The sequence below is a fragment of the Euleptes europaea genome, chromosome 12 (assembly GCF_029931775.1).
Source record: "Euleptes europaea isolate rEulEur1 chromosome 12, rEulEur1.hap1, whole genome shotgun sequence".
Lineage (NCBI taxonomy): Eukaryota > Metazoa > Chordata > Lepidosauria > Squamata > Sphaerodactylidae > Euleptes > Euleptes europaea.
This window is the reverse complement of record NC_079323.1, coordinates 63,876,624-63,898,415: the sequence shown is the minus strand read 5'-3', so window position 1 is coordinate 63,898,415 and position 21,792 is coordinate 63,876,624. Positions and strand designations below refer to the sequence as shown.

At 43.4% G+C, this 21,792-nt stretch overlaps 1 protein-coding gene across 1 annotated transcript in view; it reads left to right on the top strand.

The window, feature by feature from the left end:
* The window catches only part of C2CD2 (C2 calcium dependent domain containing 2), a 36,228-nt gene extending 15,379 nt beyond the window's left edge, over window positions 1–20,849 (top strand). The window contains exons 6-14 of the mRNA XM_056858234.1: window positions 99–219; window positions 1,919–2,027; window positions 5,234–5,295; window positions 6,218–6,345; window positions 7,083–7,254; window positions 8,353–8,466; window positions 15,282–15,409; window positions 16,828–17,131; window positions 20,621–20,849. Of these exons, the coding sequence (XP_056714212.1) occupies window positions 99–219; window positions 1,919–2,027; window positions 5,234–5,295; window positions 6,218–6,345; window positions 7,083–7,254; window positions 8,353–8,466; window positions 15,282–15,409; window positions 16,828–17,131; window positions 20,621–20,847 (1,365 nt within the window). The 3' untranslated portion in view covers window positions 20,848–20,849. The remainder of the gene's footprint in view (window positions 1–98; window positions 220–1,918; window positions 2,028–5,233; window positions 5,296–6,217; window positions 6,346–7,082; window positions 7,255–8,352; window positions 8,467–15,281; window positions 15,410–16,827; window positions 17,132–20,620) is intronic.
* Window positions 20,850–21,792: the final 943 nt, after the last annotated feature.

Genomic DNA, 21,792 nt, shown 5'->3' with positions numbered 1-21,792 from the left:
ATTTAATGTTAAAACTATTGAAGTTAATGGATGCATGTTACATTAGGTGCTTAGCATTTATACACAATAGTTATAATTGTATTGCTTCCTTTTGGCAGAATGTACAAAATACAGGAACTCTTCCTCAGGGCACCAGTCCCCCTAAACCTCCAAGGGCTCATGAACTAAAGCTGCTCATGAAAAACATCAAAGCTACACTGACCAGTCAAAGCATTGCAGGTAAAACAAGTTTTTTTTACTCTTCTTCCCCCTCCCAACATGGTACTACTCTAGCACTTTTTTAAATACCAGATTATGATGAAAATGTTTCTCACGTTATGTTAGGCAGCCCATAAACCCAGAAAGGATCCCATTGCTTTTGTAATACATAGTCTTTTTGACTATTTTGAACTCATTTCTCTCAAGCATCAGGGTTCTCTATGTAAAAACAGGAAACTGCAGAGTGAGACATTTTATAGGGTGTCAAAAGTTCAAATGTCCTTCTTTTCTTAGGTGAATAGTCATCGTCTAAGTAAAAGTCAAAGAGTTGGGAAATAAAAATAACATTTAAAGATAGGCCAGGTAATTCTCATCAATATGACGATTGGGAGAGGAGGAGTGGGGCTCAGACCCACTTGTGCTATCAGCAGTTATAATGATGGCATCTCTGCCTACCCTTTTCCCCCCTCTAGTATAGTTGGTTTTTAGGAATCTGCTATGATGATGCAGCAGCCAGCCTGTTTTTACCAGCATCTCCTAGTCATTTATGTTCCAAAGCTTGTAATGGAGTGCAGTTTTAAAAGAACACTTATGGCTGTTACCTGGCAAGTATTTATATGTAGGGGAGTACATGTGGTTTTGAATAGGAATCCTAGGAAGTTTCTAGATCTGAAGAAGTTAGAAAAATTTGATAACTGAAATATTCTTAGAAAAGAGCAGGAATCCAGTAGCACCTTAAAGACTTAACAAAATTTTGGGCAGGGTATGAGCTTTCATGAAATATTTTTGTCCCTGTTGAATGGATTGACAACTGGAACGGCTATCTTAAATGTAGCTCCCAAAATGTGAGCAACTTTTGAGCAGTATTTCTCAGACCCGTTTAAAGTTGTTTCTTTAAATCAAGAATTCTGAGTAAAGAGAGAAGCAATCAAGCCAAAAAATCAAGTGGCCACAGCTCTGGTAGTGTACCTTTGAAGAGCTGATATATAACTTGTCCATCAGGTTTTGTCAGCCTCTACGTGCTCATGCTTGCATACTTAGGGCATGCAAGCATTGAGAGTAAAAATACCTTACATATATAAACTGGAAGTCTTCATTTGCCTGCTTTTTTAATTGGTTTGTACTCCTACTTAATATGACTTGAGTTTTGATTGAATTGGTATCAGTGTTGTACATTACTGAACAGTAGTAGTTTTAAAAAACTTGAGTCATTGGTCACTAACTAATGGGAACTTCCACAGATGACTAATGGGAACTTCCAGACTTCAAAGTAGTTTCAGAACAGTTCTTTGCTCATATTAGTTCTGTACTTCTGGCTTTCGCTGGCCTCATTCAGAACCCTTTCTTGGAAAACAAGAGCTTTTATTCTGGCCTTCCATGAGCACTTCCCCTTCTGTGCATAGAGCATTCCTCCATCCATAATTGGGAACTGGTAATTCCCCTGTACATGTACATCTATGTGTATTCTGAGTTTATGAATTGTGACTTAACTTCCTTCACAATCAGTTCTAATAAGCTGTACTGATTTATTTGACCTGAACAATAACAATAGTTGGTACAGTTTATACTGCACAATTGTACTAATGAAAAAGGCAAGAGTTTAGGGAAGAAAGTTGTACTTGCTTGTTAGAATGCACAAAATATGAAATGCATAGAGATCATGAGAAGTATAAGAAGAGCTGTTCTTATATGGAACTTCCTTTCGTCCCTCTCATTTTAGACTGCATTGACCCAGTATGTACTGTTCAGCTCAATGATCCTTTGCAAAAGTTTTGCACTTCTGTAGCCAATAATTCCACAGACTTCTCTTGGAAAGAAGAGTTCATTTTGTAAGTACTGATTTCAGTAACACTCTTAGAGTAATGGATTCCAGACTGTTTGTTGTTAAGAGTAATGGAAATTGCGTACTGTGTATTCTGCAAATGCCACTACAGACAAGGAAAAAACTTAGCATTCATAAATGATCCTTCCAAAACATTTACTAGATCAGATGCCTGGGATAATTTCTAAATCATTATTTATTTTAAACAATAGGCATTGTTCTTGCTGACTGTACAGTTGTGTGATTTCCAACAAGCGAATTAGGTTATTTCCAGGCAATGTTTTCCCAATGCAAACAAAAGTGCTTCTTTCTTGGCAGGATCCTGACAGAGCTGAACTCCAATCTGTTGCTGAGTAATTACCTGTTTTATATAATCCAAGAATAATATTTTGTTACTAGAAAAATGTGGTACCACCCACTACTAACAGTATTTATGTGTCAAGTATTCCCAGGATATCCACAAGACTTGAGTTACGGCAACTGCAAGTGATACAGTACATAGTCCTGCTCCCCGCCCCCCGTGCTATTTTGTAAAAATTTGATATGTTACCCATTCTGTTTTTTGGGTTAGTATGGAAGGGAAGCTGGATCTCTAGGCACTGACTGGTTAAGGCCTAAAAGCAAGGGAAGATAGTCTCCAAATAAGAAAAGACACAATGAAGCTACTGCCTTATTGGGACTGATTAGAGGAATAAAGTAGCCAACTTGCTTCTGTGTGCTCAATTAGTTACAGCTGCTTTAGGTATTAATCTTGCTATCCCCTCCTCCCTTCTGTTGCACCAGAATGCAGATTGGTAACCCTGGGGTCAGCCTTCCTTCCGTCTCTCCACCCCCCTCCATCTAACAGCCACACCTGAGTTTCTACTATTGACTGAAAAGGCAGTTAGGCTTGCAGGGTGGTAATTAAATTAGCTTATTGTGACATAATACAGTCTTCATCTCTGGGTGAGAAAAACATTGGTTGTGAGGACCTGGTAAGACCCGAAGGTTGTAACGTTCAGTAGTCATTGGGCAGGTTCTCTGGAAATAAAAACATAAATCTTAAATAATGGTGGTTGAGGAAAACATTTATTTTTAAAAAACAAAATCAAACGTATGTACAATTATGTCCTCAGTAAAAGACGATTAATAAGATGAGGCTCTAATAGTCACTCTCCCTGCTGAAATAAATACCCTGATTTCCCTACTCCTCCATCCCAGCCAGCAATTTACATGTTTACTGATAGATGTCCTGATTGACTAGGCAGCTTCCTTGTGATGCTGGTAGCTGGCTGATTCTTACTGTCTTGCAGTCTTCCTTCTGGTCCTGCTAAGACAGTTTTCTCGTCTTTACAGATAGCCTGGGAAGATGCTAGAAGATCGGTGGCTGAGTCTATCTGTGCTCTTTTTCCTGCCTTGTCTTTAATAGGGAGTCCTCCTTGCCTTAAGCCACTCACAAAGCCAGTTCCTGGAAGACTTTGGCTAGTGGATTGCTTCACTTCTTCTGGCTTCTCAGTGGCGTCTCGGCTGCTTTTTTCAATTATCCCTTATATACTCTCCTTAAGTGGGAACTCAGCAAGGTTCCATCTAATCAGCTACTGACACTTGTCAAGCCTGACTGATTGGTTCTGGAATGCCAGACTTCAGGATGTTTCCCAAATGGAAGACACTTCTGAGCTTGAAAGCCCTTCTAGGAACCCTTTAACCTGCCCTTAGCAAGAGTCATCTTGGTTCCCCAACTGAAAATACACTGTAATACTCCTGTTTTCCCCACACAAAACCTTTCTATACATTCACAAATATAACTATTACATTACACCCTTTAATTAAGTTTCAAACAATATTTGTTTTATTGTCAGAGAGAACTTGTTTCTCCACAGCTACACTTCTTCTGTATTTCTTCCACCTATTGTCTAATAGGCTTAAGGCTATTGGACAACTGATTAAATGAGAAAGTTGTTTGCGTATCCCTTAGAGATTTTGCACTGATACAGTTTCATCATGATTAAAGGCAGTGCTTTGCTCTTGCCAGAGATGTGCTTTGCTAAATTTGATGGCTGTTGCAAGGGTGGCCAAGGAGACGTCTCCCTGCTCGCCCAGTAAGGCTGTACTTTTTCTACTATCAACAGAGACGTGATGGGCAGAAACTGAAGCTTTTCCCATATGGATTGCAGTTGTAGTGAAAAGTATGAAACTATGTGTGATGCTCTTTCTCCATTCACACAGAGTGCCTACCACTCTTTGCACCTCTTTGTCTCTCAGATCAGGGTACACGTAGGTCAGGATGTCACAAGCTACCCTTCTTATCTCTTTTTAAAATATATAGAGAGCTATGACCATTTCACACCTCAGATACAATCTCTCACTAACAGAGGCTTCAGTAGACAGGGTTGCCCAGCCCCCTTTAATAACAGACCCTCACTCACACAGAGTTATTGGGGTTGGGGGCTCAAACCGGCATGGTGTAGTGGTGAAGAGCAGTGGACTCTAATCTGGAGAACCAGGTTTGATTTCTCACTCCTCCATGTGAGCGGTGGACTCTAATCTGGTGAACTGGGTTCGTTTCCCCACTCCTCTACATGAAGCCTGCTGGGTGACCTTGGGCTAGTCACAGTTCTCTCAGAACTCTCTCAGCCCCACCTACCTCACAGGGTGCCTGTTGTGGAAGGGGGGAAGGGAAGGTGATTGTAAGCTGCTTGGAGACTCAAGGTAGCGAAAAATGGGGTATAAAAACCAACTCTTCTTCTTCAAACACTGTTCCATTCACACACTGCCACCATTTAATCAAATTTTATTATGTTCAGATATAGATACTGAGATATTAAATTGTGTGTGTTTGTTTCCCTTAGACACACAGCTCATTGTGTTAAACAAAACAAGAAGCTAACTTTTATTTATGGTATTAACATAACACTGAAGAAAGTAAGGTAGAAGTTACAACATTTTCCTTCCATTAAACTTTAGAACTGTGGTTCTGTTTGCACCACTGGGATCCTTTGGTTACAAATTGACTATTTTCAGCCCACTCTAAGCAGCCCTTCTCCCCACAGGTTGACTCAGACATCCTCCTTTTCCTTTGCAGCTCCCCAGCTGCCAACTCTCAACTGCTGCTCTTCAACTCTCCCCCCAACATTCGGTCAGCTCTCATTAGTCGCTCCTAGGGAGATGCAGAACCTGGCCTGTCTGTGTCACTATGTTTATCTGAACAGTTAATACAGTTTTGCTTCTTTACAGTGAATTAAATGCCAGATCAAAAGATCTTCAAGTAATGGTTTTAGAAAATGGAGAAATGGATAGTAAGTACTGTAGACAATTCATTTCTTGCTTCTAATTTTATGTTGCAAAAATATCTAAACATACCCATATTGATCATGATCTGGAATCCAGATCATGTGTACCTTCATAATTCCTGGAATGTACAAACTTGAAAAATTCACGAAGTGCTGTAATCTTTATCAACAGTATTTCTGCAGGAAATTACTACTTTGTGGAGTTCAGTAGATTCTTAGATCCTTAACTTCACAAACCCTGGAGGGCTTCACTATTTTTTTATCCAAGGAACTGAATGTTGCCACTTTCTGGAGTGGGCTGATAGAGTTCATAATGCTTTTCTCTGCCTGAAGTTGTTATATATTGATGTTCTTGCATGCCCTCTTGAAGCTACTGCCTGAGGATCTGACAGCATGGCAGGCCTGCATAATAATCTCACAAATCCTCACACAAACACACTTGATTTAGCAGGTTTGAGTCATTTTCTTTAAAAATGGTTAAACATTTATAATGCTAGACACCATTAGGCTAATCACTCCTGAGCCTGGCTGCTCTCTTTCATCTGTAATATATAAACAGTGAGCCACTTCACAGATGTTGTAGGTAGCTACATTAGTCCAAAACTAAATCTAAAAAGCCTACTAATCTTTTACTAGAACCAATCGGATAACATGAAGTGGTGTGCAAGCGTTTAATTTTTCATCAGGAAATAATTGTTCTACAAGAGATTCTGGGAAGTACCAATGCTGCCATTCTTCTGTCAAGCTATTTAGAGTTGAATTTGATTCATGTGGTGCAAACTAATCCCTCCTTCACCACGTCATTCCTTTTATGATTGTATTTCTCTCAAACCCTGGAGCATTTCAAATTTGAATTAGAACTTATTCTCAAAGTAACCTTCAGTACTTCACTCAGGTTTTACTTTCATGTTACTTCTGTCTTTTTCAGGTGGTTTCTGTGCTTTGGCTACTGTACCTTTGGATCTGTTCAGAAAACAGCCTTCTGGGCAAAAAAGATTTGCACTGAACAGCAAGCTCGGCAGCAGCAGTACTTCAGCAGGATTTGTCTCTTCAGAGGTAGATTTTTAAATTTACAGCTGGCTTTTTCCGAGTTTCTTGTCTTGCATGTGAACATATGAAGATGCCTTATATGGAATCGGATCAAGGTCAGTATTGTCTACTCTGACCAGCAGCAGTTCTTTCGTGTCTCTGGTAGAGGTTTTTCACTTTGCCTGCTGTCTGATGCTCTTAATTAGAGACGCCAAGGACTAAACAGAGCAAATGCTGTACCACTGCATACAAAGCAAATGCTGTACCACTGAGCCATACAGACCATCCCCACATAACTGTGATCCTGATTCAATCAGTTTTTATTAGAGACGTATCACTGCAGAATAGAGAGCCAGTGTGATAGTAGTTAAACTTGGGTCCAGGAAGTGGGAGAGGCTGGTTTGAATCCCCACTCAGCCGTGGAAGCTTGCTGGGTGACTTTGGGTCAGTCACTCTCTCTCAGCCTAATCCACTTCACAGGGTGATGATTAGGATAAAATGGAAGAAGAACAGTGTTGCAAGCTGCTTTGGATCCCCATTGGTGAGAAAGCAGAGTGTATCTAAACAAATCTAAGTAGGTATAAAAGTTCATTTGCATATGAGTGTGATTTTAGAAAGGGTTGGTGGAACTATGAATTGGACCTTGCAAGGTTCCCCCCCTCCTAATTGTGTTTTTTAGGAGCACTAGACATGTAGTATTTATCAACACCTTCCCCACTGAATAGTTGTTTCCTGAATTTTAAATCCTAAATGTTTTTCTCTAGTTTTCATACATAGAACCTTCTGAATCCAGACATCTGAAAGTTCCTGCCACATTTCCTGTTGCAAAAGTAGAGAAGGATCGAACTGTGATGCCCTGTGGGACTGTGGTCACTACTGTTACTTCTGTGAAAGCCAAACCTTTAATAGAAGGGAGATCATCTGCTCTACATTCAGGTGAAAACATAGATGAGAATCCAGGATTGCCTTTGGCGCTTCATTTTCATTTGATATATAGTTGCATGTGGAGGCAGGATACAGGTACATGTGGCCAAACACGTTCATTGCTGTAGTGTTTGGTTACCTTAATTTTACACAAAGCCTAATCTGCATCAATCTCTGTAGTAAACTGCCATGGAATAGTCGCATTGAGGGCTCAGAAATAAGTACTATAGCGCTTCAAATGCATTTCAAGTATGTGCTTACTGTTGTGCTTGTATCTGTTTTGGCAAAGGAGAGGGTGTTGTTTTTCTCATACTCGTCCCAAGGTAACAGGCTCATGAAACAGTTTTTTTACTGTTGTAAAAAGCTGCTAACATGAAAACCATCCCAAAATGTAACCTTTATTTGTGCACAGACAACTTTTCTGTCCACAGACAGAACATTTTTCAGAAGTTCTGATAACAAAATGAATGAGAGCATGTACAGAGTGCCTTTGAATAAGATTATTTCTCAAGTGAGTGTATTTATTATTATAGCTGGGAGAAGATTTGGTTTTCTTTGGGCAATTAAATTGCTGTGGGGGGGGCACTCCAACTCTTACCCTTAAGTAGATATTCTGTTTAACAACTGAATTACTGAAAGAGGTGTTTTCCATCATCCTTTCCTTTCTTCATCGTGTCAAAGACAGGGAAAAGGCTGAAGGACAGTATTTCCCCCCTTAACACTAAAAGGAGCTTCTCTTGTCATTCTGCTACTGCAGCAAGATTTCACTTTGAGGCGCATGCCTATCTGAATACACTTCTCATGACATCCTACTCTTAATGACAGAAAATGGCTGCTGCCTCTTGGGTTTGAAGGAGGGGGGTGAAATTTCTAGAAAGGAACGAGCATGTGTTTTTTAAAAAAACACCCTGGATTCATTCTATTGTCTATGGTGGGGGATTGGAAGATTTAAAGAGGTAAACTTGTTAGCCATCAAATGTCTTCATCTGAGAGAACAATTGACTGGTCAGGTTTTTTTTCCTTCTCCCTGGGGAAGGAAGATTGACAAGTCTGGCCTATGAAGTAAAGACAAATCCTAAAAATAGAACAGCTGTCAATCTTGCATTTTAGATTCACCAATGAGAAGTCCTTCTAAATTGAAAGTAATTGAAAAGGATTTGTCTGTTCAAGTAATCCACTGTCAGAAAGCTTCAGTAAGCAAAGCTTTATCGTCCTCGGATACAGGTAAGCGTCGTGTTTTTTTTTTCTTTAGTTGTACATAGAGTTAAATTAAGCAACAGCCTTCAAATGGTGATGGTTGCAGCATAAAAATATTAATTTGCACATGGTTTGCCTTTTAGGGCTAGATAACATGATAATTTCAGAGATGGGGCACAGTGCAAGAAATCTTTTCCTAAATATCTGTGAGAGATCCCCTCTCTCTGAGTTTGCTTCTCCAAATCAAATGTTCAGACGGTGGTAAAGAAACAAAGGATTTATTGAAGACATCAGGAGATGAGACAGGCACAGGTAGAAAGTTGCAAGTGAGGGGCTATTCGGGTTTACAGAATATATTGACTCCAGGGCACTGGGGCACTGGGGTTCACACTTATTGTTATGGGAAGTTACAAGCTTGGCATAATACAAAACATCAGACGAGTCCCAGGAAGTCTGGTGAAGCTATCACACTTCCAAGGCCGCATCGGCCTGAGGGAGTACTGACAGGAAGAACAGCGGGGGGGAAGATACTTGGGGCAATCAGGCCTGGCGCCTGAGACCAGAAGGTGTGAACTGCTTTTACGAGTTCACTGATAACAAAGCAGGTGATGGGAAGCAGAGACACATAGACAGAGACCCTCACATTCTGCCCCCCTTAAGGCCCCCCTCCAGGGTCCTCGAGAGGGCGAGGCTTATCGGGATAAGCGAGGTGGAATTCTCGGATCAAGCGAGGGGCCGCCATGTGGGGTGCGGCCACCCACTCGTCGTGAGCGGACCCAAGGTTTTTCCAACGAACAAAGTAAAACAGTTTCCCTTTCTTCCATTTGGAATCTAAAACCTTGGATATTTCCAAATGGGTATCCCCCCCTACCACGGTAGGAATCTCGTGTGCGGGAGGGGGGTGGAACTGGGGAGCTGGCACATAAGGTTTGAGGAGGCTTATATGAAAGACTGGATGGACCCCCTTGAGGGTTTTTGGGAGTTCCAGTTCCACGGTAACCTCGTTGATTACTCTGGTAATGGGGAAAGGTCCCACATAACGGTCGCTCAGTTTTTTGCAGGGACGAAGAGAGCGGAGGTTTTTTGTGGACAGATAGACTTGCTCCCCCACCTTAAGTTCCCATCCCGGAGACCGGTGTTTGTCTGCCTGTTCCTTGTACTTGCTTTTTGCCCTCTCAAGATTCTTGAGCAGCCATGGCCAGGTAGATTTGACTACCTGAATCCACTCCTGAAGATCAGGGGTGGACTGGAGATCTGGCGTGACGGGAGCGGAACCGAAAGGACCGAATTCCGTCCCGTATATTACTTGGAAGGGACTAAAGCCGGTAGAGGAATGAGGCGCATTGTTGTACGCATATTCGGCAAATGGCAGCAGGTCGACCCAGTCGTCCTGGTGGAAATTTACATAGCAACGCAAATAACATTCTACTACCGCGTTTACTCGTTCAGTTTGACCATCCGTTTGGGGGTGATAGGCGGACGAAAGGCCCTGTTCCTCCACCCCCATTAGCTTTAGGAAGGCTCGCCAAAATTTGGCAACAAACTGGACCCCCCGGTCGGAAAGGACCTTCCTCGGGATCGAGTGTAGCCTGAGGACGTGTGTGACGAACAGTTTAGCCAAGCCCTGGGCTGAAGGAAGACCTGCACATGGAACGAAATGGACCTGTTTGGAAAAGAGGTCCGTGATTACCCAGAGAACCGTCTTTCCCCGACTAGGAGGTAGGTCGGTGATAAAATCCATGGCGATGACTTCCCAGGGGCGGGAGGGGTTCTCAAGCGGTTTGAGAAGCCCTGGGGGTTTTCCCATCCGTCTTTTAGCTGTGGCGCAAGTGGGGCAGCTGCGCACATACAGCTCTACATCGGATCTCATACCGGGCCACCAGAACTGCCTCCGTACCAGGTGAAGAGTTTTTATGAAACCGAAATGACCCGCCAACCTGGCACCATGTACAAGACCCAATACCTCTTTACGAAGGGAGGATGGGACATACAGTTTTCCCCCTTGCACCCACCAGGTGTTGGTTCGTTCCAAGCCAGTGGGGAGGAGATGGTGCTCCTCCTCCTGTAAGGAGGCGTCCCGGAGCCGCTGTTGGAAGGCTTCCGGGATACCCTTGAGCGTAGGGGGGGTCTCTGGTTGTTGGGCTTGGGACCGGGTAGTGACGGCTAAGCTAGGAACCTCCCCTCGCTGTTCGGGAGTGAACAGGGAGTCGATTGGGCGATCGAAATCGTTGCGATACTGGGGAAGTCGTGACAAAGCGTCGGCTAGGGCATTTTCTTTGCCAGGGACATGCTTGAGGGTGAACCGGAACTTTGCGAAGAACTGGGCCCACCGAATTTGTTTGGCGTTGAGCTTTCTAGCTCCCTTGAGAGCCTCGAGATTCTTGTGATCGGTACACACTTCAAACGGCAGTTCGGCACCTTCTAAAAAGTGCCTCCATATGGTGAGGGCATGTTTGACCGCCGCCGCCTCCTTCTCCCAAATAGCCCAGTTGATTTCGGACTGGGAAAACTTCTTGGAGAAGTAGGCGCATGGCCTCAACCGCCCCCCTTCATCCCTCTGCAGTAGGGCCCCGCCCATGGCCACATCCGAGGCATCCACTTGCACCACAAAAGGCTTGGTGCAATCCGGGTGAGCCAAAACGGGTTCGGATGAAAAAAGCAGCTTTAAACGTTCAAAAGCTTGCTGGCACTGGGGGGACCATTGCAAACGGGCTGAGGGAAGCGCGGCGCTAGCCCCCTTGTCCTTGGTACGCAACAGGGCAGTGAGAGGAAGCGCAACTTGGGCAAAGTTGGGAATGAAGTTTCGGTAAAAGTTAGCGAATCCCAAAAACTGCTGAAGCTGGCGGCGGGTAGTGGGGGGTTCCCAATCTCGCACCGCCTGGACCTTTGCGGGGTCCATTTCTAACCCTTGGTGGGAAATCACGTACCCAAGAAATGTAATGGAAGGTTGGTGGAACTCACATTTGGATACCTTAGCATACAGCTTGTGCTCCCGCAGCCGCTGGAGCACTTCTCGCACTAGGCGCACATGTTCTTCCATGGTTTCAGAGTAAATAAGGATGTCATCGAGAAAAACCACCCCCCCCCCCGAAACAGCAAATCATGTAAAACCTCATTAATCAATTGCATAAATACACTGGGAGCCCCCGAAAGTCCGAACGGCATGACTAGGTATTCAAACATTCCAAAACAGCTGGAAAAGGCCGTTTTGGGTTCGTCTCCTTCTTTAATGCGAATGCGGTGGTATGCTTCCACCAAGTCCAGTTTGGTGAAGATTCGGCCCTCCTTTAATTGTGCTAGAAGGTCGGGAATAAGAGGGAGAGGGTAAGCGTTAGACTGGGTGACCGCGTTTAGCCTACGAAAGTCAATACACAGTCTTAGATCTCCCGTTTTTTTCTTCACAAAGAAGGCTGGGGCCGAATAAGGAGCTTTGGAAGGGCGTATGAAACCCCTCGCCAAGTTGGCATCCAGATAGTCCCGTAACACCGCCTTCTCACTAGGGCTCATGGGATAGACCTTCCCTTTAGACAGCTTGCCTTCCCCCACAATTTCGATGGCACAGTCCGTCTCTCTGTGGGGAGGTAGTTCGTCACATTCTCTAACATCAAAGACATCCGCAAACTGCGAGTATTCTGTGGGCAGTTGAGGAGGAACGGAGGTTGGGGTGGGGGACCCTACCAATGCGGCGGCCGGAGTCCTGAGTACCCGTTCCTTGTCATGCAACCCACAGGGGCTTTCGGGAAACGAGAGCACCCGTTTAACCCAGTCGATGGAGGGGTTGTGTCCCCGTAGCCAGTTCATCCCTAACACCACTGGGGTTACAATAGGGGCGATGGTAAAATACAAGCGTTCCCAATGTTCTCCCACAGACATAATCACGGCTGCAGTTCTGTGGGTCACTGGGCCCCGTTTAAAATCGCTCCCGTCCATTTGGGAAAAGCGGAGGGGTCCCGGAAGCCGCTTGCGCCGGACTCCCAGTTTCTTGGCAGCTTCCTCACTAATCATGGTGCGGGCACACCCCGAGTCAACCAAAGCGGGGAATTCTAAACTGGGACCCCCTTTGGGTAGGGACAGGTGAACACGCACATACACATTGTCCTCTTGGGCGCTTACCATCGGTGGAGCTCCTTGCACAACGACAGGGGCGGTCTGCTGCGGAGCCCCCTCTACAGCAGACCGACGGCGTTTTTTGCCGGCTGTTCCCACTCTTCCTCCTCGCTGGAAGAGGGGGACGGAGTGGTGGCGTTCGGGGATCCGTCCGAATCAAAAGTAGTATTTGTAATCCGGGACCCCGTTGGGCCTGTAGAGGTGGAGATCACATCCTGGGGGCGCGCATGGAGAGCGGAGGGTGCGCCGGAACGCCGGCCCGGTGGTCCGCTCCTGCGGCGGGGCTGGTCCTCAGCGGCCGCCTTCTGCGGTTCGGTCGGGGCTTGGCGAGGGGGGTTGGGACGACCCGAACGAGAGGGGCATTGCGACGCAAAGTGTCCCTTTCCCCCGCAGGTCAGGCAGACACCGGTCTCAAAACGCTTGCGGCGTTCAGCGGCCGAGGGACCCCCGCTCCCTCCCGGTCGGAAGTCTCGGCCCCGGTCACTCCGGGGTCTCGGGTCTCGTCCAACGCGTTGTTTGGACAAGGTCAGGAGTTGTTTGCGATTCTCGATGTCGGCAGCGTGGCGAACCCAACCTTCCACATCCGGGGGGTTCCCTTGCATAAAAGCCCAATGTTGGAGGTCCGGGTTGAGGCCCTCCCTGAAACACTGTACCAAAGTGGCCTCACTCCAGTCCAGGATTCGGCTGGCCAGTGACTGGAACTCACTTGCATACTGCGCCACCGACTTGGTCCCTTGGCGCAGTTGCATCAGGGAGGCTTTAGCCCGCTCACCCAGAGTCGGGTCCTCAAAGCGGTTTCGGAGTGCTACCATAAACTCGTCCAGGGTTCGCAGCACCGGCGAGCGGAGTTCATACTGCAACACCATCCAGGCGGCCGCCTCCCCTTGCAGTAAGGAAGCCACGTACTGCACCCGGGACTCCTCGGAAGTGAAGGTTCGGCCTTGTTCTCGCATAAAAATGTCCACTTGGACCATGAAAAAGGTCAACTGGTCCCCTGAACCGTCATACGTGACTTTCAGGTCCCGACGGGACGGGAGGCTAGGAGGTGCGGGAGGGGCTGCCGGTGCCCCGTCCGGGAGATTGCCGGCGGGCGGTTGCACTTTCAGTGCGTCAAGGGCCGCAGCCATCTCACCCATCACACGCTGCATGGTCTCCATCTGCTCCTGCATAGCTTGGCGATCCTCCTGCCACTGCTTGCGTTCTTCCTCCATCAGGGCCTCCTTGCGTGCCGGGTCCCCTTCGAGTCCCGTGCTGGGGAAGGCTAATCGGCGATCCTTCGCCGCGGTTCGGGAGAGAGACCAACCCTTGGGGGAGTCCAGCCAATTGTTGAAAAGTCCCCGGGGACGTCCGTCCCGGCCTTGGTCGGGGATGGGGTCCCTAGGTTTCTTTGGCTTGGCACCCTCCTCCTTGGGTTTCTCCGGCACCACCGTGGTAGTAGGGGTGTTTTCCTCGTCGCCTTGCATTCTGTCCCAAAAGGTACAGCAGCAGTCCGAGAGGCAAAGACTTGCAACTTAATGTGAGAGATCCCCTCTCTCTGAGTTTGCTTCTCCAAATCAAATGTTCAGACGGTGGTAAAGAAACAAAGGATTTATTGAAGACATCAGGAGATGAGACAGGCACAGGTAGAAAGTTGCAAGTGAGGGGCTATTCGGGTTTACAGAATATATTGACTCCAGGGCACTGGGGCACTGGGGTTCACACTTATTGTTATGGGAAGTTACAAGCTTGGCATAATACAAAACATCAGACGAGTCCCAGGAAGTCTGGTGAAGCTATCACACTTCCAAGGCCGCATCGGCCTGAGGGAGTACTGACAGGAAGAACAGCGGGGGGGAAGATACTTGGGGCAATCAGGCCTGGCGCCTGAGACCAGAAGGTGTGAACTGCTTTTACGAGTTCACTGATAACAAAGCAGGTGATGGGAAGCAGAGACACATAGACAGAGACCCTCACAATATCCATGTGAATAAAGCATGGATTTTACTGTGTAAAATGGCAAAACCCACTTGCAAACAATCACGAACGTACATTAAAAGTGGATTGAAGTGCATTATTCAGCATGTGTGAAAACGCCCATGTCTCATGAGGAGTCAATACATCCTGAAAAACACTCAAAAGGAAGCCTTTTATAAGATGGTATCTCATTTAAGATGGTATCCCATTTAAGGTTTCTGTAGTTTTTTAAAATTTTAAATCAATGCTTTTTATAAGTGTTTAGACACAGAGCAATCCTAAGCAGGTCTACTTGGAAGGAAGTCCCATTTTATCCAATGGGCCACGTTTCCATGAAAGTGTTTTTTGCAGCCGTAGCCCTTTAGACAATGGTTCAAGCATTTGACCCCCAGCTTAAGGTTACTCCTACTTTTCCCACATGTGTGTTGAGGCAGAGGTTGAACACATTTTGGATTGATTTTTTAGACTTGTTTTCTTTGCTGATTTACATTTTTATTGTTAGCCTGCTTGAGCTTATGGAAAATTGGGAGAAAAACATTTAAAATAAATTCACTGGTTCAGTGCTCTGCATATATTTTAAAATACTGACTAGTATTTTATGAAAATGAAGTCTGTACTCTTAAAAAGTTGAGCTGTTTCCATGAGCACAGTTCATAATTTAAGGGTTAAAGCTTTAGCATCTGGGCTGTTTCTGGTTTATAGAAATAACAAGCTTTCTAAGATCAAAGTCTTCCTGCTTTGAGTCCTTGTTTTAGTTATTCTCTTAAGCACATTCTTTTCAGAGTTACTGGTGTTGAATGGCACAGATCCTGTTGCTGAAGTAGCCATTCGACAGCTGAGTGAATCTGCAAAGCAGAAGCTCAAATCTCCCAGGAAGAAAAGCACGATCATTATATCAGGGGTATCAAAAGTAAGATTATTAATAAATATTCTTAACTTCTAAAAGAGTCCTCCTGCATTTCTTAAGTGAATTTTGACATAAAAGAAGTTCCATATTCTTTCCCTTAGAACTTGTGAATATATTGTTCAGTTTATGTACAGTTATTTGACCAGCAAATGTGAATATATTGAAATTGCAACTAAGCAAAACATACATTGGTGATTTTTCAGGCTTTAGCACTCCATAGAAACACCAGAAATTCATGTTGACTGGCTATTATGAGATGTTTTCTCATATGAAGTGGTATAAACAGAGAAGGCAGTCATCTGTCCAGTGGTCAGATCAGAATCCCCAGTATGGGTGCTGGATTTAACCTCTTAAAGTTGGAGAGCAAAGCCAGTGTCAGCCACATTTTTACAAGAATGTCAGAGTTTGACTTGACACTTGCACATCACATATCTACTATCACGATTGAAATCCATGTTGTAATACACTAAGAGTTTGTGCTGTGATGTTGTGGATTTCCTGTCTGCTGAAAGAATGAAGCTGTTGGCAGTAAAATTATTTCCTCTTCTTTTCTGAGAGAAATGAAAGGGCAGTATGGCTGAGAAAAGACAGTGCAGCAGAAGTGTGGACAGGAAACAGAAGGCTAAGAGGAAAGGGAATGAAAGGGATGGGGGTACCCAGAGAGAAGACTGCTAAAGAAAGACAAGAGGGTAGGCAATGGGCTTAGACACAGCAACATGACAAGAGGCAGAGGTTTTGAGAAGAAGTTAATGAGAAGGGGAGCCATGGAACATGTGGGGTGGCTACTGGAAGTGGAAAAGTGAGCTGAAAATCAGGAGTCTGACTTTATGGTACTAGGTAGCAATAGAGGCATGACATTGAAGATGGGAGAAACCAAGTAGAAAGTGAGGCTGGGGCAAGTCTTTTTATAGGGCCTTGAGTTCAGGAAGTGCTATTTGCTGTTGACAGGGACAGGAGCCATTACATTCCCTAAGGGTTGCTGTACCTCTGAGGGCTTTATAGAAGGAAGAATTACATGAGTTGTGGCGCCTCTGGTCACTCCAGCTTGGTGACTTGACAACCATAAGGAATAACTGAATGTAGCATTGATTTTGGAATAACCAGCATATTTATGTGACTGTAGACCTCTACGTCTTGGAGAAGAACTTGTATATTGATAGGCTTGCTACTAATAGAAGTGGTAGGTCTTTGTTATGACTCTGGCAAAAAGGAGCACACATAATCAAGGGCTGGGAATTGCACAATTCTGTGTAGAACCCATGGGGAATTTGTATTCATATTCCTCAGATAACAGCCCCCCCCCCCATATCATGACAAAGCAAACTGATATGATAAAGAAAAGGGCTAGAAAACGTTTATTCTAGCATGTGTTTCAGTTAGTTGTATGTTTATTTTCTTTCTTTTTTAAAAAAATGTTCCAGACTAATTTATCTCAGGATTGTGAGGCTGCCCTTATGATGGACTATGCAGCAGCCATGGATGGCTCCTATATACAGAATGACATTACTGCTCTGGAAGAATCTGTTGCACAATCCCCTCCTGATGAAGAACTGTCATTGTCTGCATCCCAAACACTACCTTCCCAGGAAGACAGACATGATGCCTGGACCTTAGATGACAGCAGCCAGCAGTGGCACAGCAATGCACTACTAGACCATGACTGTGATAAGGTGTCTGAGAGCTCCATCAGTATCTCAGAATCTGGAACTGTGAAGAAATCCAAAGGTATAACAATTTTCACTTTCTCTTTCAAAGGGTAGCCATAAGAAGTCATCTCATTAAACAGTTGTACAACCTCTTATGATTAACGTTGCAAACAAGCTTTAAAACGTTGCATTTCCCACTATTCCATTTTGCCATGAGGCCTGTTTTTATACATAGGGCTTTTCCACATGAGGCTTTTTCATTGGTTCTGGCCCAATATTGCTTTGGTTTATCCCCTGACTTCCACACAGATTGTTGTGCCTTTAGTTGTCCCTTGGTTTTCTGTGTCCTGCCCCCTCCCATCCACCTCCAGCCCCCACTGTTCGATGGTTGAACCGTCATGGTCAAACCTCTCCCCTCCTCCAAGACAAGTGGTTTTTGTTTCATTTTTTTTTAATGGCCCTAAAATATCGATACATTGCTGGAACGTTGTAACAATAGGCTTAGCATGGTCTCTGAATTCTCAACTGTCATTTAAAAAAAAATAAGTCGCTAGTTCTTTCCCTCATGGAGTTAGAAGAAAGAAGGCATACCTCCACAAGGGAAGGAGCTAGAGACTTGCTTTTAAAAAATGAAAGCTGGGAATTCAGAGGACATTCTGAGCCTGTTACAACGCTCCAGTGATATATCATTATTTTAGGGCTTTTTTTAAAGAGGATGCTGTGATGCCACCAATGATACCACTGATGACAACAGCACTTTCCCTTGAAAATCCTAGTTATTGAAGGCATGTGTGGAAGAAAATAAACTGAATCCATGACTGTGAAAATGCAGAGGCAAGGCAGACGGGTGCAAGAACACTGCCCAAACTGATTCCAATGCTTGTGGTTTGACGCCCAAGAAAACCAGTCAAGCATGCAGAACAGCCCATACATGAGGACTTCATGTACTGAAATTTTTTGTTTTCCTCTTCTTTCACCTCTGTTCCTTGGTAATCAGTTTTGCACCATATCTGTAAGTGGTACACTTGAAAGAATGGCTTTGGCAAATAACTACATTATAAAAGGGCTTTGAGGGAGTGTTTGAATGTATTTGTCCATTAGGCTTTTTAGATATGAACAAGATGGGGTTCCCCCCCCCCCGCAGTTTCCCATTGTCTTGGTGCCTTGCTTTACAATGAGCATTTAATGTAAAACTTTCACATATTTGTGCATTTTGTTTAGTTGTGTGTATAAACACACCGACACTAAAAACGCATTCTGAATTATTTTTCTGGTTTAAGGAACAGCCTTTAGAGAATTCCGAGTAATTGTATTTGAAGAGCTGTTTTATTATAGTAAGGACTGTTTCACACCCTATTAGGGGGTACACTGCATGTGTATACTTGCAGTATACTGCATTGTATGTGAGACTAACCCACTATCTTTTGAAATTCTCTGTGTTCCCCGTTTACGTACAGCGGCCTGCTACTTGACACCAGTCATGGCTCATCACAAAAGGATGGATCCCACGGTTCCCTTCCATTGATAGAGGAATGTTCTGAAAACAGAATGACTCCTGTTATTGGAAGATTCCTTTGTCGATAGAAGGACACTTTATATCCAAACCCATATATACAAGTGGTCCAAAAAAAGGATATAGACCACTTTAGTTCAAAGTGATACATGACATACAGTCATGCCACATTCTAGTGTGTGAAGCAGTCCTTAGAGCACAACTAAACAGTGCAAGAGGACAGTCTGCCACTCCTTGAATGACAAGAATGTGTTCATGTAATGTAAGTTTGTGAAAACTCAAAAAATATATAAAATATGATAGTGTTCCAATGGGAGCAGATATTCTATTTGCATTTAGCTTTAAAAATTCAACAGTGGCTTTCAAGTTAGCTAGCTTTCTATCTTGCAAGGAAGAATACTTCTGACAAATAAGATTTAAAGTTGAACACAACTTTACGTTCAAATCAGTTATTACAAAACTCAATATAACTTGCTATTTGCATATTTTGAGGTTTCATTATTTTGACTTCTTCCTTTCTTATCCATTCTGTTTGTAAACTTAAGAGGACTACTATGCTACACAGAATTAATTGCCTCCACAGTAAGTTATTTCTGTCTGTTTTTGAGAACCTGTAGCTTTACTGTGAGACATTTAATGTGACAATGAAACCAATTTTATTACTTGCATTTGTTTTTTCTTGACTATTTTTCCCTCCCAAAGTTCTCTAGCGACAGATCTTGAAACAGGCTGTTAATATGAGATGGTTAAACTATACTTATTTTCTAAAGGGAAAACTAGAGACATTAGGTTGTATCTTAAACTCCACTCTCCCAGCAGAAGTAGCTGCTTACATCAGCTGGAATCTCCACCATCAGTGAACTGGAGTCATAAGATACAGTACCTGGCAGGGTGATAAAGACTTGGAAATCTTAATTTGCAAGAATGATGCCAAACTGCATGTGATGAAGGTCTCATTTGGTCCGCCTCAGTCACAAGCTGAGGGTGGGATGCAGTCTGAAGTGCCAGAAGAACAAATGGGTGGGATGTACGCGTATGCTGAATAATCCCTTCCCCACTATTACAGCCCATCCCCATGTTGTATCCAGAAACCATCCCCCAACTATAACTGAAGGATTGAATCCTTTTTAATAAACAATAAACAAATATGTTTCCAGGAACTAATACCAAATGTATCTACCAGTGATCACAGCCACTAGTAAAACTTAAAACTGTCATTCAGTTTTTGCTGGCCTCAAAACAAAGCATCAGAGTTATATTCCTCTATAGTAACTTCTACAGGTATTTTGCCCAGTCCTAAATAGGTTCATCCAGAAATAAATCCCACTGAGTTCACTGGGGCTTATTTCCTGGTTGGTATGCTTATGATTGCAACTTTGTAGAGGCATGATCCCTTCAAAATTATACACTGTTAATTCCCTTTTGATTTCAGTAGGATAAGCTGAAGAACATGCTTAACATTTCCACTGAAACCAGTGGGCCTCTGCAGTGCTTAACTGTGACAGGGCCATGTCTGCTTATCTAAACAGGTTGCAAAGAAATGTTTTCTAATTTGTTATTTCTCTCATCAAAACAGAGAAATTCTCACTTTTTTCTTCAGTACTTTGTCTGTGCCACATACTTGCTAGAGATGGGAGATTTTTTGCACAAAATTAAACTTGAATGAAATTATTTAGAAGGTGTTCTTCTGCCTTAACAAAATCGTATACCATTTACTATTAATTTAGTTTTGGTGTGAACTATTCCACATTGAGCATTTCTACTCTATTTTCAGGAATTCTACTATGCCTTGCAACTAAGCAGATAGCCACTTTAATATACGTTCACACATAAAATGGTAAGGCAAATTGCTGTTGGAATATTGCAGTTGGCTAGCTCTGAGTAACAATGGATTATAGTGGCTAAAAGTGAGAGTTGTGGTCCAGAAATTTGTACCAAGTACTTTGTTTAGGAAATACTTCTACTTCAGTTTAAAAGTAAACGGTGACCGAACAAGAAATTGCTGTTTTCCACCTAAAACATTTCACTATTACTTTTATGTCTTCACTACTTTAGGTGGAATTTTAAAAAAGGGTGCAAGATTGTTTTTCCTCCGACGACACCATCAGAAAGACCCAGGCATGAGCCAATCACATAATGACCTCATCTACCTACAACAGCCAACATCTGATGGTACTCGAAGAAAGGGAGGAACCCTAACACGCATTCTCAACAAGAAAATTCTTTCTAAGAGCAAGAGCAAAAACAAACTTAATGGCACGTCAGTTGAACCATACTCATAAAATCTAGTATATGCCAGTTATGTGATCAGCTGTTTACAGAAATATAAACAAACTGTCATGTGCTTAATGAGATTCGCTTAGTGCTGTGGTCCGTGGAAAAGGCTGAAAAACAAAGCAGGGAAATGCAACTTGGGGGAAAAGGCTTACGGTGATTTTAAATTGCGTAGTCTAAGATCCAGATCCTAACCCACACTCACTTGGAAGAAAGCTGACTTGAAATAAACAGACCTTAATCCAAAACACATCTAGGAATTAAGTTTTTAAAAGTCCCCCCGCACCGTTACGGAACATAACTTGACTGAGCATAAGAACAGCAGAAACTATATAGTAGGTGATTGTTTGTATGAGTTAATAATGTATCATAGTCATTTTTATAAAGAATACATTGAAGGGCAGCAGTGTACATTTTAAACGGTATTTTGTCAGACAAAGACAAAATAAGGTAAATAAATGAATGTGAACTTGGAAATGCATTAAAATATTTTTAGAAGGAGAAATTAAAGGCTGAATTGGGCAGCTTGCTGAAGTAATGTGTAAGTAGATTTGCCTCTAACTTATAGTAAGTAGCCAAACGAACTGGTCGTCGTCCAACTACTTATACTGAATTTATTTAATATTTTGTGCATATACCATGATAACCCTTTTAGAAGATTGCTTGAAGTCAGTGTGCTCACAAAATATTTGAACATTCTCCATGTTCTTCTATGATATGGAGAAACTAGTGAAAATTGCAGCAATTTACCTTGGGACAGACAGCCTGTGGAGTATTAGACAAATGTGCTCTGTCATATTTTTATCTCTAGTTTTGTTAAAATGGTGCATGGTTAGTTTTTCCTGGACTCTTCCTTCTCAGTTTAGTTTTGGAGCTTAAATATGTCAAAGAATCTTTGTATTTAAGTTTTGAAATGTCTACAGCTTAAATACCAATGGGGGGGTTATGATAGT